This window comes from Apteryx mantelli, chromosome 2, assembly GCF_036417845.1.
Source record: "Apteryx mantelli isolate bAptMan1 chromosome 2, bAptMan1.hap1, whole genome shotgun sequence".
Classification (NCBI taxonomy): domain Eukaryota; kingdom Metazoa; phylum Chordata; class Aves; order Apterygiformes; family Apterygidae; genus Apteryx; species Apteryx mantelli.
Genome location: NC_089979.1, coordinates 13082820 through 13101381, shown reverse-complemented (window position 1 = coordinate 13101381; position 18562 = coordinate 13082820). Strand labels below are relative to the sequence as shown.

At 42.4% G+C, this 18562-nt stretch overlaps 1 protein-coding gene across 4 annotated transcripts in view; it reads right to left on the bottom strand.

Moving 5' to 3' along the window:
• Positions 1 to 1941: 1941 nt before the first annotated feature.
• ZHX1 (zinc fingers and homeoboxes 1) overlaps positions 1942 to 18562 on the bottom strand; it is a 29299-nt gene continuing 12678 nt past the window's right edge. For 3 of the 4 annotated variants that reach the window (XM_067290191.1, XM_067290192.1, XM_013956926.2), the window contains 2 exons: positions 8564 to 11930; positions 1942 to 3410 (listed from right to left, as the gene is read on the bottom strand). In XM_067290191.1, the coding sequence (XP_067146292.1) occupies positions 9095 to 11713 (2619 nt within the window). In that variant the 5' untranslated portion in view covers positions 11714 to 11930 and the 3' untranslated portion in view covers positions 1942 to 3410; positions 8564 to 9094. The remainder of the gene's footprint in view (positions 3411 to 8563; positions 11931 to 18562) is intronic. The other variant, XM_013956928.2, reaches the window with a different exon arrangement.

The following is an 18562-nucleotide window of genomic DNA, read 5'->3' as shown; positions in this document are numbered from 1 at the left end:
ACAAATGCAAACAAAATGCAGAAATCAAGAGTGGACTTTGCTCTAAATTAGTTTCACTTCCAGTAATTTGGGGAAGGGAGCAATTGTGAGAGAAGAACACCGTGAAAACATACGTTAGCAAATACAGCTTTTAACACTGCGCTGTCAGTAAGAAAAATGGCCGGCCACTTCCATCGCGAGACTGGAGCGGGCGTCCGCTCCCGCGCTTTGTGGGTGCTGGGCGCTGCGCTTGCACAGCAGCCGCTGCAGCTGCCCTTCGTCTGGACCCGCTGCCCGGCTGCCTGAAAGAGACGGCAGCGTGGGGAGCGGCTACAACGGCGTTAGGATTTGTATCATCTCCACCGGTGCAGGACACATCACTGAGAGGCTCTTTCTGCGGGGCCTCTTCCATGGTAGTCCCTTAAGACAGGTTTCGCTCTAATTCTGTTTTTTGCTATTTGGATTTCATTTAGGAAAACTGAAAATCACTAAAAAAAGAATTACTGCCAAACACTGACCTTTATTTTCACCCAAAGACACAAATCAACTAGGTGAGACAAACAATTTCTCTCCCTTTTTCTGTCTCCTTTTTTTTTTGTCTACCAAATAAATATTTTAAAATAATAAACATTGGCTCAGCACTGAGCCTGTAAGGAAACACACATGGGAAAGGAATTATTCACAATACTAACAGTTCAACATTATTGCAGTAGAAACATATATTCAAAAGTGAAACATATAAATATATTCAAAGGTTTCATTTTACAAGATTTGAAGTGCAACAAGTCATTTAACAACCAAAAATGTTAGAAACCCCTGTCAAACAGCCTGGAGACCACCACCAGCAGTGTTTCAAAGCAAAGCAAACCCCACAGGGAGCAATTTATCATCATTCTAGGGATCACTGTATGGTGTAAAAAAGAAAAATAAGGCAGTGCACAAAGTGGCTTAGTATTTTAAATTATTAAAAATGCCATTTGATGATAGTATGAAAAGAAAGGGAAGGCGGAAGGGGCTGGGAAGAGAAGACTGGGAGAGGGGAAACAACCCACAAAGCCAGCTGGTCTCTTGTGAAAATATCGACTAAATTGCAGCATTCCAGAATCACTAATAAAGCACTAAATAAAAAAGGTAACTGTTTAAAAATGCATCATCCAGGGCTTTTCAGCAACTCCCTCATTAGCTGGCAGATCCTTGAGTAAACATTTTTTCCTGTTTTCTTCGCTGAACTGAGTAAAACTATTTGGACAACGATCAAGCTGTATTGACTCCTGGCGCTTGTCTACACCCTTGCGCACAGGTCACTGCTTCTGCTAGGGATGTCATTTTTTTTGGACTGACCTAAGGCAAAGCATAGAAAGTTATATCAGCTTCAGCTGCTTTTTCTCACCCAGGGATAGGTCTGCAGGCAAGATGCCAGGCCTCCAGCGCCATGAGGGGAAGCCTGCGGGCTGAGCTGCACCCCGGGAGCTGCAGCGGGGCTCCCCCAGCGACGGCGAGTCCCGCTCGCCCCAGGGCCGGCCGGAGCAACGCAGAGCTCCTCGCCGCAGCAAAGGCACATTTCAAAAGCAGCCCCAAAGCCACAAGGTGTGATGTCCAGCTGAGGAGGGCTTCGGGGAGGAGGGCTTCCTAACTGCCCCTCTTTCCCCACCCCGGTATTTTAAATGTGAGAATAAAGAGCATCTGCCTTCATCAGAAAAATCACGCGAATGTCCCAGGCCTGCTGATACGGCAGAACATTTACCAACAAACAGTTTTAATAACTCGCACGTGAACCTGACCTCATGCTGGCTCTTTAATCAAGCCAGTCTCCCAAATTTAACACATCTGAGGAACCAATGAACTGCAGTTTTGTGCAACAGGAAAAAAAAAAGAAGATACTTGAAAAGATCTGAATTGCAACGTTTCCATACAATCGTGGTTCCTCCCGGTTTCCACACAATCTTTTAAAAACACACACACTCAGTAAGGAGAGATTTATTCCACTATTTCTGTTTCAAATTTTTGGTACAAAGTTTATTTTCAGAAGTTCCCACAGGATGCTTTCTTCTACCAGCGTCTTTTAGGGTTTTTTCTATCTCTGATTTATTTTCTTTATCTGTTGAAGCAAAAGCAATAATTGCTACAGAAAGCAATAATGGCGATATTACAAATATTTTACAGCAGCATTCATTCATTTCTTTGCCTCAAAAAAATAATAAAAATAAATCCAAAGACAAGATCTGTACTGCCACAAAGGCTTCGGTTTGTCATGTCAAGAAGTATGCTGCGTTCCCATATATGAGTTGTACAAGTCCAGCACAACTTTCCAAGTTTGTGCAGAGCCTGATAAATAAGACACAGAAATATCAGTTACGTTATACTGTTTCTAAGAACTTTTACTCTGTAAAATGTTTGGTCACTCAAAGCTATAAGCTTAATCACATATCAAAGAACACAGGCAATAAAGCCCATCTTACTAGAACATATAGTAATAGGCCAAACAAAATAGAGGAGGACAAAATCTAGTGGTCACTGAAGCCTCTTCAAAAAAGGTCTAAAACAGAATGTTTCCATCATGTATCAGAATAAAAACGTACTGTATTAAAATTTGATTTTTTTTTTTTACAAGCTGTCTTTTAACCAGTCTTCTATTTACAGTGCAGAACTTCTGCCAACTGCAGTAGTTTAACTTTGGCACAACACTAAGTTCCAATCCTTTTGAGTATTCAAGTCCTGTGTGTGTCCAAAAATTTTCTTGGTTTCACGAAAGATTAGGCCCATTCACAGTTAACCAGTTATCTTGAACTTTTTCAAGAATTGCTTCCCCTTCACCACATTGGGCAGCTACAAAGGAAAGACACTGTAAGCTATTGCATCAGTCAAGAGAAACTCGTCATTCTAAACAATAATAGTATTGTTGCTTCCTTTAACATCACATACACCAGACAGATCACACAGACTGCTACATACTGGACACCTTCTAAAAACCGTGCTGGTCGTTAGTGAATCGTCTTCCTCATACTTCAAATACATAACAACGCATTAACTTAATTTCATTTCACATGTCAAACAGGACATTTAAATATATTGCAATATATTATAGAAATTGCAAAGCTCCATCATTTCTGTAAACGAGATTGACACCTGTTAACTCTCCTGTGCACATGAAGAGCAGTACCTAGTGCCACATTTTCTATACAATATAAAGCCTTCCCAGGTAGGGCAACTCATTTTTAGTGCATTTCTGTACAGACTGTAAGTATACATGCAGATAATCAACTGAGCAAAACTGAGAATGCTTTTGTGAGCTGGAACTGAAGGGGAGGAACATTTCAGAATCATAATGAAGCTCTTGTGGTTCATCTTTTCGTATCACAGACGAAGACGTGGCAACTTGAACTCTTCTGTCATTCTAGCAGATTCTTTAGGGAAACTTTCATGATAGGTATCTAGTATTGAATAAGCATAAGGAAATACTTTGATCAATTGGACACAAATATTATGTACCTTAACACATTCTAAGTTATGCAAAGTCCAATGTTTATATAGAAATCTTACTTCTGTAATACTTTAGAAACCAAAAGTCGTATTTAAGCCATGGTATTATAACCAAGGATCAATTACTTCATCTGCCACTGTAGTGCTACCTGCTCGAATCAAAGAGGCGGCCTTGCGCTTCCCAACACGCGTCGAGCGGGAAGCGGAGGGGAGTCCCAAGGCTAACCACAGCGAGTGCCCGACAGGGCTCAGCGACCGAGCGCTGCAGGCAGCCAGCCCGCTGCGGCTCGGCAGGCAGCCCATCGGGCCGGCTGCAGGTGTTCAGGACGAGCTGAGCTGCATCCATCAGCTACACTGACTAGCTCTTCATCACTACGCATGGATCCCATGACGTCTTGCTCAGGTGCAGACATTGACACACCGTTAGACGAATCCCACCTTAAATCATGGAAAGTGCTACAGGATCCTTAATTACTCTGTATTTTACAATGTTGTGAAAGTCATTTTTGCAATGAGTATCCACTGGAAAAGTGCAGATTCTCTTCACTGCAGAAGGGGGAAAAAAAAACCCCAAAGCTCAGGCCATTATTTTGAAAATACTGGCTGTAAATCTTCTGTGCTTCAAAAATCTCCCTTTTCTAAAAGTGAGAAAATAAAGAAGATATAGAAATTTGAGCTATTGGGTGTTTATAAATAGCTGTTAAGGGGATTTTTCACCTTCTTTTACAACTTACTTCATTTTCAAATCTTTTCCTACAGCATTTTAATACATAATCAAAACTCAAGTAACTTGACCCAAGAAGTTTGTGTCATGCTACTTGCTAAACCTGCTTATCCGAGGATATTAAAAGCTTGGAGTGACCCAGCACTGGTCTTCATAGGGAACTGAGCCCTCTACTAGTCTTTTCCATTTCTAATTTATACAATCATCCCAGTCATTCTCAACAACGCTCAACAGTTTTAATGATCTTTGATCACTGATATTTCTCCTTCCATTAGTATCTAATGTAGGTAAAGTGATTCCCCAAGAAACAGGAAATTAAATCAAATAAAATAGCTATATTTTATTGCACTCACTCTATTTTTGTGCATTCGGGTTAGGGCATGGATATTTAATATTACAGAAGCTTAATGCTTTATCTTTTCTCCTCAGGAGATATGAATATAGACAGATACGGGACTGAGGTGCAGGACACAAATTGATACTGTCATATTTACTGAAGCAAACACTGAGATCCAACCTAAATACACAGTACTCTATAAGTGCAAAAGGGAAAATGCTCTCCACCTTAAACTACAGCTCGGTTACTCAGCAGTCAGTGACTAGTTGTCAGAGACTCTGCTGTGCTCTCATTTCGGAGGAAAACGGAGGAGTTGAATGCCTGCGTCTTTGGGCTTCCTGGCCTACAGGACTGCATAAGGCTATGAATCACTTTGTATGGGCTCCAAAAAATCCTTTCTCTAATCTGTAGAGGAAAAGGAAGTGCTTTTGCCTGCCTCAGAGTTCCTTGGTGAGTAGGAAGAAAATAGGCTTTTGCCCAAAGTCAGCAAATCATGCATTGAAAAAATTATTTCATGTTATGTGTCCACAATGCATTGAGCTTCCTTCCCAATAATCTAGCTACAGCTAGGAAGTATACTGCATATAATGCTGTGAAAAAGCAGGTTTAGAAATGATCCTGGACAATGCTCAAAAATTGAATGGCCTGATTTGCTATAGTGTATTAGAGAAAATCCACTAAATTCTAATCATGAGGTACTAGATATCTTTCCTCTCTTTGCTTTCAAAACAAAGCAGAGCTTTCTAGGTGCTAAAAATGAGTGACTGCAATACTTAACTTACTTATTCTGTCCAAACAGCAAGAATAAAACTTGTTTTGCTTATTTTCAGGTAAGTGAATTCTGCAGGGCAAGCAAAAGCCAGAGTCTCCAAGCTTCTGCATTTTCCTTCCTTTCCACTTCTTACAAGCCAGTGTCAGTTCATTCGAACCTTCTAGAAGGGATAGGTCTGACTTTCTTTTTACAACTAACTCCCATTTTGGGGTCATTAGGAGGTTGATAAGGGGAAGACAGCACTACTTGGATGGAATCGTTCTCTTTCATTGCCCTCAGAAGCTAATGCAAAACATGCCACAAGCAGCACGACACAGTGATAGGGGATGCCTCACCTTGTTCTGACACCACTTTCTTTCCCCCCTCTCCCTCTCTCCATCTGGCACAGGATTATCTTTATTCTCACATTAGCCGAATTCCAGAGACAGCAGTAACTAGCCTAAATCAGATCAGGTACCCTTGGCAGAAAGAACAGATGAAAAAGGAAACTCTACATTAGTTCTGGAGTAACTCACGTTCACAGCTAAATTCGAAAGCGGTGCTGTCAGCAAAGACCGAGAACCACCCAACAACCTAGAGGTAAGATCTGAGCAAGACCAAATAGTTTGCTCATCTCACTTTCAATGATAATCATTAAAGCCTGGCTCATAACTAGCTCCAATTTCAGAAAACAAATATGGAAAGCATACCACAGGCTTGTTTACACACAGATATTCTGGAAAACAGACAAAATCCCATATGGACACTTATTCCAGAGCAGATGTACTTTCCTAACCCATTCTTCTCCACTGTCAACCTAGCTCACTCCAGGTGGATTCCAAAAAAATGTCCAAGTGTAGATAAGCTACAAGAGGAAGTCAGGCTGCAGAGGTGCACCATGGATCTGAACAGTGACACTCAGATTCATCAAATTTAGACACTTGCTGACATGCTTAAGTTCAGAAAGTTGCCTCTACGTAACTAGTAGAGAATGAGAACATGCTGTATCCCCTCCATCCCCCAGGCAATTTCTGTTTCTCTCAGTTGTCTGTATAACGTGCCTTGGCCACCTAAATGAGGCATGCAGGGACCTATGGTTAGATGAGAAGAATCTGGGCTAAACCACTGCTACCAGTAGCTTTGAGTTCCCACCTGCCACAATCCCAATACACAGATAAAACAGCCCATCCTGTCACACCACCAGCATGCTGACAGCTCTCTTTATGCTTCTTCTGTCAGTTCTGATGAAGGAGGCTTCTGGAAAGGTGTCTGCCTCTCCCCAGTACACAGTGCAAATATACAAATGTTGTAAACATGCAATAAACTGGTAATTAATGGATTCCATTTTTGCAAATAGAAACAGGAGACAGATTATGAGCAGTAATAAATGCACATAACTGCTATCTTTAGAGGTGAACCTATTCAAATTTTTCTCATCCTTGGCACTACTTAAAGGCTTACAACATTCATCTAGCCTTAAGGAAATGTGGGTACTCTGCATCCCTGAGGAACTGACCCACAGCAACTAGTTTCATGTAAATCCTGTATTCTGTAAAAGGATGATGCCCCTCAACAGGTTGTAAATACTGTTATAGCCACTGGAATATACAGAACTATAATATTTACAGCAGCTGAAAATCTGACCCAGTATACTATCAACCATCATCTCTGATCATTTTAATGAAAGCAGACTTCCATCCAACTATATTTAGTCTGATAAACAATGTGTTTCCTCTTCCTTTGTTTTTCAGACCAGATGTGCTAAGGTCTACCATTGTAGTTGAGTGTTATTTAACAGAACACTGCCAAAATGGAAAATCTCCCAGTTTAATTATGTAATTAACTCAGATCTTTACTTTTTCCCCTCTTTTTAAAGAAGGTTAGATTCAATGCTAAGCTAAATGCAGTCTCTGCTAACAAAAAAGGGAAATTTATTTAGGCAGGTTATTTTTTTTTGGTGGGGGGTGGGGGGGAATTAATTCTGGCTCACCCTAAGAATTAAGGCAACTCCAGATTTTGCTTGCTAGAGGAATATTTCCAAGAAGTTTAGGGATTTGCTTTAATATTTTTGAAAATCTAAAAATAGCATGTCTTTCCCTCCTTGTTTTGTCCTTTCCCACTCAGCAAGCACTGAATTCTGACCCTGTTTTCCCAGCGGAGCTTGAAGCCAACGTGACTTTTTCTTTGCTAGCATCTGCAACAGCCTCATCCATACAATTACTTGCCAAATGAGAATACTTCCTAACCACTTTGAGCAGTCAATGCTACTTTCTACTAGTGCCAATATAAAAGCAGGCAATGCTGGCAACAGCAGCACCAATTCAACTCCTTCTTTTGACACCTAAATCTAAAGTAACTGTCCCTAAAAAACGCAGGCAGGCAGTAGCAAGAACACACACTACTCTTCCTTGGACTACCACTGTTCATCTGCCTAAATTAACTTTTGTGAATCTGGCCCACTGTTTTTAAGCTGGCTATTCAAACACTACTACTATTTTATAGTCTTGGGACCAAGTGTTTTTTGGTTTTTTTTTTAAGACACTTATTTAAGATGCAGAAGATGTTCTCCATCAAATTAAACTACTTCTGGAGTTCAGTTCAAATAGATCAAACTTCATCTCTAAAAATAAGTGTGTTCACTCAACAGTCCTAAAAGCAATCAGCACAGTGGTGAGCTGAATCCATTAGGATGAATTTAGATTAAATTTGCACACAAATTATTCAACTGGGCTACTACTGAATCAGAACAATTAAACATTAGTGTTTATCATTCCTAAGCATCCAAAAACCATATAATTTAATTTTGTTTGAGAACTAAAAATCAGGGCATTGCCAAACTTGCTTGAAAACTGTTCTTACTAGCACCTGAAGACGCTTTTCGTCTCTCTATCTGTGTATTCTTACAAAACCCTAAACAACTGAACAGGTTTTAGGCAGTTTCCCCCCCTCCCATATTTATCATAAAAATACAGTGTAAGATTTCAAGGACTTACGTTTTTGGGCTAGAAATATACATACTTTTCCTACCATTTCCCAACAAAGGAATGAATGCACAAGCTAAAAACAAATCTTGCTATCAACTGCATCAAGTCTGTCAGGCATTTAAATTAAACTGATGTAGGATACACTGATTAAGTTTAACAAAAAGCATCTTCTAGTTTTAAACTCATTCAGTTAGCTCATAATTATCAACAAGAAACATTTCAGCACAAGTTCTGTAAACCCAAAACACTTTGAAGATACACAAAAGGTACCAATACCACCTCATTTTCTTAAACCAAGCAATCCTCACCCCTAGGTTCATTGATTCCTTTGTCACACTTTTCCCCTTCTCTTTTGAATTCTTTCCTTAAGAAATAAATCCAGGCCTCGAAACCTTTCAGGTGAAGTGACGTTTGCAAAAAGACATCTTAGGTTTTTGTATTTTCCTTCTTCATGAGCAAGCAATGTTCTCCTACAACAATGGAAAAATGTGTCTGTGTTTTTTTGGAATTAAACAACATAAGGCAATTAAATACTGAGAAGCAGTCACGTGAATGATGAACCTTCCCATCAGTAATGTAGAAGAGGAGGAGCTGAACTGGAGCTGATTTACAACCCCATGTCCTAGGCTAGGCCAGGCCTGAGCATGTCCATCTCTGGTAGCAAGGAAGCCTATATTGGTTGCCTGCCCAGGTAGCATCTTGCCCACGTTCTCTTAGGTTGAAGGAAGATCCTAAGCAAGTGCTTGCTAAAACTGAAGGCCATTAAAAATTGTTTGGCTCTTCATTATAACGTCAGACCCAATTCATGGGTATTTGGCCCCCAAATCCCAAATTGCACATCAATCTGATTTTGAGAGTTTGCGCTTAACATGTCGGGGAGGTTCCCAAGTATCACTATCATCTGTTTCCTCCTCATCTTCCTGATCTTCTAGCATTTCATCTTCCTCCTCGTTCTCCTCAAAGAGTTCTATTCCAAGCTCTAATCTTCTTTGCCTTTCTGCAAACCACTCTCTGACCTGCTCATATCCCATGTGAGATTTGGCTACAAGTTCATCAAGGTCTTGCTCATTAAGGAATTTGTGCTTCATGTAGTAGTCCTTCAGGATTGCTGTTCCAGTTTTGAATTTTATGACAGATACACCTCTGTCCCAGCTACTTAACCTCTTGCTTCCCCGAGGCCTCCCTCGAGGTCTTCCTCTCCCCCTCCCTTTTGGTCTTCCTCTCCCTCTCTTCCTCACAAAGCCTTGTCCATTCAGACTGTTTGCATTGGCGCTCTGGTAGTAATAATACCACTTCAATCCACCATTTTTCCAGGCATAGCGAGTATCTCCAAACCAGCTCACAATTTCTGATCTTGGGAGGCCAGTTTCTTCTGCCAACTTATTGTATTCTTGTGGAGATGGCCACTGAGTACGGACAAAGGAACTTTTAAGCATGTGCAACTGCTCTGGTGATTTTTTGCCTATTTTGCTTGAAGAGGAACCCCCTGATTTTGATCCTGCTCCATCTCCCACAGATGTTTCTCCAGCCTCCTCTTTTGAGCTGCTGGCATTGCTGTCATTCAGGTCAGCTCCCTCTTCCTTTAAGACATCTGATTTCCTTCTTTCTGTAAACCAAGCATCGATCTCTCTCCTGGTAAGTTTGGTTTGGGCTCTTAACCTATTCATTTCTTCATCTGTTAGGACAGGGTTATTAAGAAAACTTGCTTGGAGGACTTGCAGCTGTTCGGCCGTCTTCTCTTTGAATTTCTGTGGGGTGAAATCAGGAAAAGCACTCCATGATGACTTGCTCTGTGGAGTGACTCCCGTTGGGGACTCATTCATTTCATCACTTGAATCAATAACAATGGTGGCACACGAATCACTGTTGAGATGAATTCCATGATTATTCTTTGAGTTTCTCTGATTGTAGCGTGTATCACTGAACCACTTTTTGATCTCTCCTTTAGTCAGGCCTGTTATTTTCATAAGCCTAATAATTTCTGAATCTTGAGGAAACTGATTTTTAAGGTAGCTGACTTTTAATTCTGCCAGTTGTTCCTTTGTTTTTTTTGCTCGGATGCTGAAAGAGTCAGGATTCACTAGTGTGGTTTCATTTTTGATAGACTGAGGGGCTGGAACAGCAGCTACTTGCTTGGTTTCTGCAATAGGCTGAGCAGTATGAATTTGACTCTTCTGTAACTGCGTTTGGTTTGGGACTCCTGCTACAGTCAAAGCTATTGGGGCTGTTACTGGTAGTGTATTTGCACCTGCAACTTGAGTGAGAACAAGTCCTGGCTGACCAACTATTTGGCATGTCTGCAAAATGGAGGGCAAACCATTGCTAGCAGCGGAAATGTGTGCTGGAATAACGGTAATTGTCTGTGGCACAGTATGCACCGTGCCATTAAATTGTTTCCTCCTTGCTTCCTCCACTTCCTCCGGTGTCCAGCTCACACCATGTTTCAGACGTTGGGCAGAAAACCATATTTTAATCTGTTCCTCTGTGTACTTAGCTTGAGTGGAAAGAACAGTGATTTCTGACATGGTTGGGTAAGGGAATTTGTTGTAGGTGTTAAGCAAAAGAGGATTGTTATCCAAAGCAGTATTATAGGTTGGAATGCTATTTACAGGTATTAAGACTTTTGGAATCAGGTTTGGATTCTGCGGAGCTGTAACAGCTGTTATAACCTGTGCCACCCCGGGCTGAATCACTGGTGCTGGAGTCACTACTGCACTAGCTACATCTGCTGCACTGCAAACAACCGAATGGCTCACTTTTGACTCAGAAACTGCCGATGGTGGGTTTTCTACTACTTCATCAGAGTTTGGCTCATTTTCAGTTCCCTTTTCTTCACGAGGAATGTCATCAGCTACATTGTGGAAAACAGCAATGCGCTTAGTCTCTGTTTTGTTTTTCATCATTTTCATAATAGGAGTTTTGCTAATTGAGATCCCTGATGAGGGGATCTCAGAAGGGTCAGCCTGTTCAGCATTTTCTTCTCTAACAAAACTCCCATCAAAAGTGAGATCATTTACTGTTTGCTCAAAGATTGTCTGATTATTACGTTTCACCATGGTCAATTTAAAATTCTCCTCTCCAGGGTGGTACTTCAAATTATGCTCTGAGAGAGCATCGTATCTTTTGGTAAGAAAATTGCATTCTACACAAACATAGGACGAATTTAATACTACATTGGGATGTTCTGAATCCACATGAAAAGTAAACATATTGAGATCTGGAGTTTGAAAAGTACAGTATTTACATTCATAACCACCTTCTACTTTTAAATTTTTCTGATTGTCTGAATCCACATACTCGTGGACATCCTCATCGCTTGTTATGCTTTCTGCTGTGGGGTTCTCTGCCGGCATGAGCACAGGTGGTCCTCCCTCCAAGTCTGATACCATTTCTAGATCCGGGTCCTGCTCGTTGGCTAGGACCATGCAAGGTGTGGTTGATTTTCGTTTACTTGCCATGCCTGTTGTGTGAAAATGATACTGACTAATCAGATACAGACTTAGCTTCGAGCTCTTCTTGATTTATAGTAATGGCTTTTGGTACTTCAAGTCAGTTCTTGCAACATCTCAACATTTATCCCATTAGCAGCTTTTCTTTTGTAGTGCAATCAGATTAAAAATAGATAGTTGAGGATGAAATGTTGAGACACACTGTTTTAAAGTCCACATCCACCACCTGTAGCAAAGAAGAGACAGTGTAATTAGTTCAATTTAAATAACTAATTTCTATTCTACTACATACTATGGCTACAAGTAATTCAGTCCTTAGGGGTTCAACCTGCCACTGCTTGTCTCCTGAAACCAGTACACCCATTCCAAGAAGAGATGCTCAAAGCTAAGGTAGGAAAGGCAAAATCCAATTCAGTTACTACAGTCTGAAATTTGTTTTTAATTCATGGCAATGCAGTGAAAGGCGTAAAACTCAGGATGCTATAAAGTGAATAACTTTGTTTCCTTTTCTTCAGAAGCCTTTAGTCTGGCACAACAGTGAGATCGGCTGTCCTACACCATTTTTGCATTCTTGCCTTTGGACTGCTTTGTCTAAGCTATGACAACTTCTCTCAACTGCCCTGTGGGCACCAGTCCCTCCCACCCCAACTTCCCACCAATCCAACCCCTCTGCTACCAACTCAGTCATGTTTTTTATGCCAGAGGTTGTGAAAAGGCAGGTTAAGAGTGTTTTTCTACTGCATTAAGTGGGTACATGCGAGTGCAGGGGGCTTCTCTCCCCAGTCCAAAAACAGGCAAACCAATGCCAGTTTAAGGCTCTTCGACAGACAGAAGATACTTATCCTTTCATCCTTGCTCCCCAAATGTCACTTGCCCATTGAAGACCAACCCCAGACCAATAAAAGTTGATTGCTGTCACATGGCAATTAGCTAAAGTCTGTTTTCATGGCTCTGTGCATTAATGGGGACATGATTGATTGAGTGAACTGTACCAGAAAAATGCATTAAGATTGAAATAGTAAGCAGAAGCCAAACAAAATCCTGTATTTTCTGTTAGAAGATCTTTGTCAGCTTTTAAGAAAAAAAGGAGGAATATAGGAATGTTGTCAGAGTATGCAGGGATGCGACGAGGAAGGCTAAGGCCCGTTTGGAATTAAATCTGGCTAGAGATGTCAAGGACAAGAAGGGCTTCTTCAAATACATCAGTAGCAAGAGGAAGACTAGGGAAAATGTGGGCCCTTTGCTGAATGGGGTGGGTGCCCTGGTGACGAAGGATGCAGAGAAGGCAGAGTTACTGAATGCCCTCTTTGCTTCAGTCTTTACTGCTCAGGCCAGCCCTCAGGAACCCCAGACCCTGGAGGCAAGAGAGAGAATCTGGAGAAAGGAAGACTTTCCCTTGGTCGAGGAGGATCGAGTTAGAGATCATTTAAGCAAACTTGACACCCACAAATCCATGGGCCCCGATGGGATGCACCCACGAGTGCTGAGGGAGCTGGCAGATGTCATTGCTAAGCCACTCTCCATCATCTTTTAAAGGTCATGGAGAACAGGAGAGGTGCCTGAGGACTGGAAGAAAGCCAATGTCACCCCAGTCTTCAAAAAGGGCAAGAAGGAGGACCCAGGAAACTACAGGCCAGTCAGCCTCACCTCCATCCCTGGAAAGGTGACGGAGCAGCTCATCCTGGAGGCCATCTGCAAGCATGTGGAGGACAAGAAGGTGATCAGGAGTAGTCAGCATGGCTTCACCAAGGGGAAATCATGCCTAACCAATCTGATAGCCTTCTATGATGGAATGACTGGCTGGGTAGATGAGGGGAGAGCAGTGGATGTTGTCTCCCTTGACTTCAGCAAGGCTTTTGACACTGTCTCCCATAACATCCTCATAGACAAGCTCAGGAAGTGTGGGTTAGATGAGTGGACAGTGAGGTGGATTGAGAACTGGCTGAATGGCAGAGAGTTGTGATCAGTGGCACAGAGTCTAGCTGGAGGCCTGTAGCTAGCGGTGTCCCCCAGGGGTCAGTCCTGGGTCCAGTCTTGTTCAACTTCTTCATCAATGACCTGGATGAAGGCACAGAGTGCACCCTCAGCAAGTTTGCTGATGATACAAAACTGGGAGGAGTGGCGGATACACCAGAGGGCTGTGCTGCCATTCAGAGAGACCTGGACAGGCGGGAGAGGTGGGTGGAGAGGAACCTCATGAAGTTCAACAAAGGCAAGTGCAGGGTCCTGCACCTAGGGAGGAATAACCCCATGCACCAGCACAGGTTGGGGGTTGACCTGCTGGAAAGCAGCTCTGCCGAGAAGGACCTGGGAGTGCTGGTGGACACCAAGTTAAGCATGAGCCAGCAACGTGCCCTTGTGGCCAAGAAGGCCAATGGTATCCTGGGGTGCATCAGGAAGAGTGTTGCCAGCAGGTCGAGGGAGGTGATCCTCCCCCTCTACTCAGCCCTGGTGAGGCCACATCTGGAGTACTGCGTCCAGTTCTGGGCTCCCCAGTACAAGAGGGATGTGGCACTACTGGAGCAAGTCCAGCGAAGGGCTACAAAGATGATTAGGGGACTGGAGCATCTCTCTTATGAGGAAAGGCTGAGAGAGCTGGGCCTGTTTAGCCTGGAGAAGAGAAGGCTGAGAGGAGATCTTATCAACGTGTACAAGTATCTGAAGGGAGGGTGTCGAGAGGATGGGGCCAGACTGTTTTCAGTGGTGCCGAGCGACAGGACGCGAGGCAACGGGCACAAACTGAAACACAGACACTTCCATCTGAACATGAGGAAAAACTTTTTCACTGTGAGGGTGACAGAGCACTGGCACAGGTTGCCCAGAGAGGTTGTGGAGTCTCCTTCTCTGGAGATAGTCAAAACCTGCCTGCACGCGATCCTGTGCAATGTGCTCTAGGTGACCCTGCTTGAGCAGGGGGGTTGGACTAGATGATCTCCAGAGGTCCCTTCCAACCTCAACCATTCTGTGATTCTGTGAAAAAGAGGTACCAAATAAAACTGAGGCCTAAATAAACTCAGAGAATAAATATATTCTTAAATAGCATAGACTGGAGTGAATTTTATCTCACAGGGGCCACAATCGGTGTGTTGGAAATGACGCAGAAACCACCGCAGAGGGTTATAAACTCTGTAACAGTTTTCTTCTTGAAATAAAATCACACACTGATTTCTCATACCAGAAATCCCTAAGAGATGTCATTTTTTAGGCAGTGGAACATCATCTGCTTCCCAAAGCAGCTGCATGCTCAAGTTCAAGAGGAATACTTAGTAGCAGTCACTGCAGGCTGTTACAGTGGTTTAAAAAGGGAACAGCTTTTAACAGGTTAAAAACAGAAGGCTAGTTTTGTTCATGACACAGTCTTAAAGGAAAAGAGAGCAGTGTAGAAGGAAGAAAGGCAGATACAAGACATGAGAAGGGGGAAAGAAATACTATTTTCCACAGTATGGTAACATGATTCATTATTTTTGATTATCTGGATGGCAGAGGCTGTGGAGAGGAGGGAAATGAATAATTCTTAGCTTCACATTTTGTTTAGGGGAAAAAAAAAAAGTGTTCCTCCACATCTGTCACATAGTGCTGTTCTATAAACGCTGGTTTTGAAAGTGTGCGCCACACCTCACTTTTTTCATAACAATCCTCCCCCAATGTTTTTAGATAGTGACCCTCCGAATTTATCTGCACTAATTCTGTGCCTGCATCCAAATGCACAGCCTGATGTGATCGGTTCTTTATGCCGAGGATACGGTTATGCAGCATGAGGACACCAACAACGCTCAATACCTCTCAGGTAACCGTCATCCCAAAATGACAATTATTTAATAGCACTGGACTTGAAAGATCCCCTCCCCCACAAGTTAGTGCTGGCAGCCTGTAAAACCGTGCACAAGTGTAAAAGATATTTATTTCAATGTATATAAAAGTATACATCACAAGCCATCTCATTTATCTTGGCAGCGAGAGAACCGTGAAGCAAAACTAAATGGATCCATTTGTCTCCCTGTCCTGCGGGAGGCGAGGTAGAGTGTTCTTAACCATACTGCTTCTCCGGGGGGCCAGATGACTCTTCACAAAAGAGAGACACTTGCCAAGACTAAGTGTTGGGTAATTCTCCTGGGGAAGAGCTGGGTGGTATTACCTAATCCTTCTGTGATCTTGAGTAAAATTTCAGAAATGCCAGAGATGCCAATTTTCAAAAGCTACTCGAGGGCTACTTCTACGGACTTAAGTTGCAGTTTGAAAAGCGACTGAGGCATTTTGCAGTGCCTCATCCATGCTGCAGAACGTCGGATCTATGCCCAGGGCAGCCTGAGGGAGAGCAGGAGCTTGCTGAGGGTCAAAGCTGAGGTAGCACAGCCTGTAAGCGAAAGCATCGTTTGACCTGGCATGCAGTGTTGAAGCAAGCTCAAGATAAGTTTTTCTGGGTTTTTCTTTTTTTAAATTAAGTTAAATCTCTGTAACACATCTCTATTTTGATTTGCTGTGGTTAAGCCTCGCTCACTGTGCACAGGCAGATTATCCTACCCCTCTGCTGTTTGCCAACTGAGCAGCACGTTTCTTTGATGCAAGCAGGTTTCAGAAAAAGCAAGCTTCATTTACACTCTTCTGACTACACTAAGATTTGTTAAGAGGATGTTGTAATTTCAAAAACCTATGTTTATGTCAACATAGAGCTATGAAGAGCTACAACAGCATTCGCTAAAATCTTAACAAAGCAAGATGCTTGCAAGCCCTCCCAGCCTTCTGTCCTCCATAAACTTTAAAAATTCTGCTCCCTTCTCCTTGCTGCTAGTGGGATTATTCCACCTGCAGCACCCTGCTTGACACATTCCCTCAGTTTACCAGGGGATTATGAAAACTCAGAGTTGAGTAGTTTATCAGACCAGTTATGAGCCACCCTTATACGTCAGTTCATCTGAGACACCTCTCCCACACGGCTTACAGGAATGCCATGCGGGACCCTTGCAGGTATCTTGACTTCAATAAGGTTTGCAACATCCCAGTTAACCCATTTCACTAGGCCAATTACTCTGGCAAAAAAAATGAAATCAGGTTGGCTTGACAACATCTGTTTTTGACAAATCCACAATTATTTTTAGAGCCTTTTTGTTGTCTAGGTGCTTACAGACTGATTTTTAGTAAATTCCTCCTGTATCTTTCTGGGAACAAAGATTTGGTTGACTGATCTATAAATCCCCAAGTGTTCTCCTCTCCTGCTCATCCCTCTCTCCCTCATTTAAGAGTAGATATTATATTTGCCTGTCTCCAGCCCTCTGGGACCACCCCCAACCTCCATGAAGTCTTAAAGATCATCACTAATGGTTCAGAGATTGCTTTGGCTTGTCCCTTAAATACTTCAGGGCCAGCTACATAAGGTCTGCATCATGACTAAATATCATTTAAGCTTTTCTTTTCCTGTTCTGCTCTATGTTTTTATCCCTTGGTATTAATATTGAAATCATATTGTGCAATTTGGTTTGTCATGGCATGCTTCAGGTGTTTGTAATATCTCAAAAGCCGTATTTTTGAGTGAAAGAATTTGGAGAAAAACTTTGAATTAGTTCCACTTTAAGCTCCCAAGACTTACTCATTATTGTAATCCCCTTTTGGGATTTTAGCTCGGTTTTTCATATGGGCTATGTTCCCAGCAAAACGAACCCACAAAACAGACAGTATCCCAGCGATATAAAAATTTAAGTGCAAGCATACATTTTTGAAGGTTCAGGACCTTAAATCGTATCTTTGAACAGACAATTGCTCAGGAAGCTGCTCTTCACAAATGGAACATAAACCATTAATAAGCCCAATTCATTAACTGTTATTTTAACAGAGATTCATTCTCCAGAGTGAAACTCAACACTCAAAGTTCTCTCTATATCAGATTTGGATAAAGCTTTAAATAAATATTTTCTAAATGCAGAGAGAAACCTGCTGCCTCAGAGCTTAGAGAAGGAAAGGATAAAGGGCTGAAGCAGGAGATGCACGTAAAAAAGGTGTTTCTCACACAAATTTTTACCTACCTCTTCTCCCCTCCCCAGTAAGAAGCAGCTAATGCAGCAAGGGATAAATGAGATTACAGAAAGTGCTCCCCATGTGTTCAGGTTGTGTGCTTTAGGAAAAGTCATTTTCCCCTGCTTGCTGTATGACACTTTTATCCAGCAGGCAGGCAAAGGGGGGGGGGGGGGGAAATCAAACCCAAATAATGTGATTGCAAAAATACGCACAAGCAGGGTGACTCAGGAGAAGATACTAGCAGTGGAAGCTGCTTCTAACTTTTAAAATCACCTCGATTCCAAGTTGCCTACAATCTTCCTTAACACAGAAAACACTGTTTTGCCTTCTCCTTTTATCTTCTGCTTAACCCATGACAATATGGGGCTGTCAACCCTTTCGTTAGCCTCCTCCTAACTACTAGCAATTATTCAGAGTAGATATATGCACAGTCAACAAGGGTTCTGCACAGCGCTCGTGCAGGCTGCTCCGCTCTCATCGGTACTGCCCCTCCGCTCTGCTGCCCCTCAGCGAGAAGGGTGAAATGCTTGCTTTTATTTTGCCATTTTCTTCAGTTGTTCACTATTGACAAAGTTCAAAGGGCACAACTGCTTATCACTGCAAAAAAACCACCAGAGCTCCATTTAAACCTGACAGCATCCACGTTTTCTTCTAGTTTTAAAGTAAGGTCTGGTTCCAATTCACCAAAGCAGCAATGCTTATCAAACTGATTTCAGGAGGACTTCACGTGCGCTAGAGGGGCAAGCTTACGGGCCTTGCTGTGTTACAGCCTGTAACGGGGGCTGCGCATACCAAAAGCTCCTGCCCCAGGTGCCCCCACACAGCTGCAAGACAAGCCCCAACCAGACC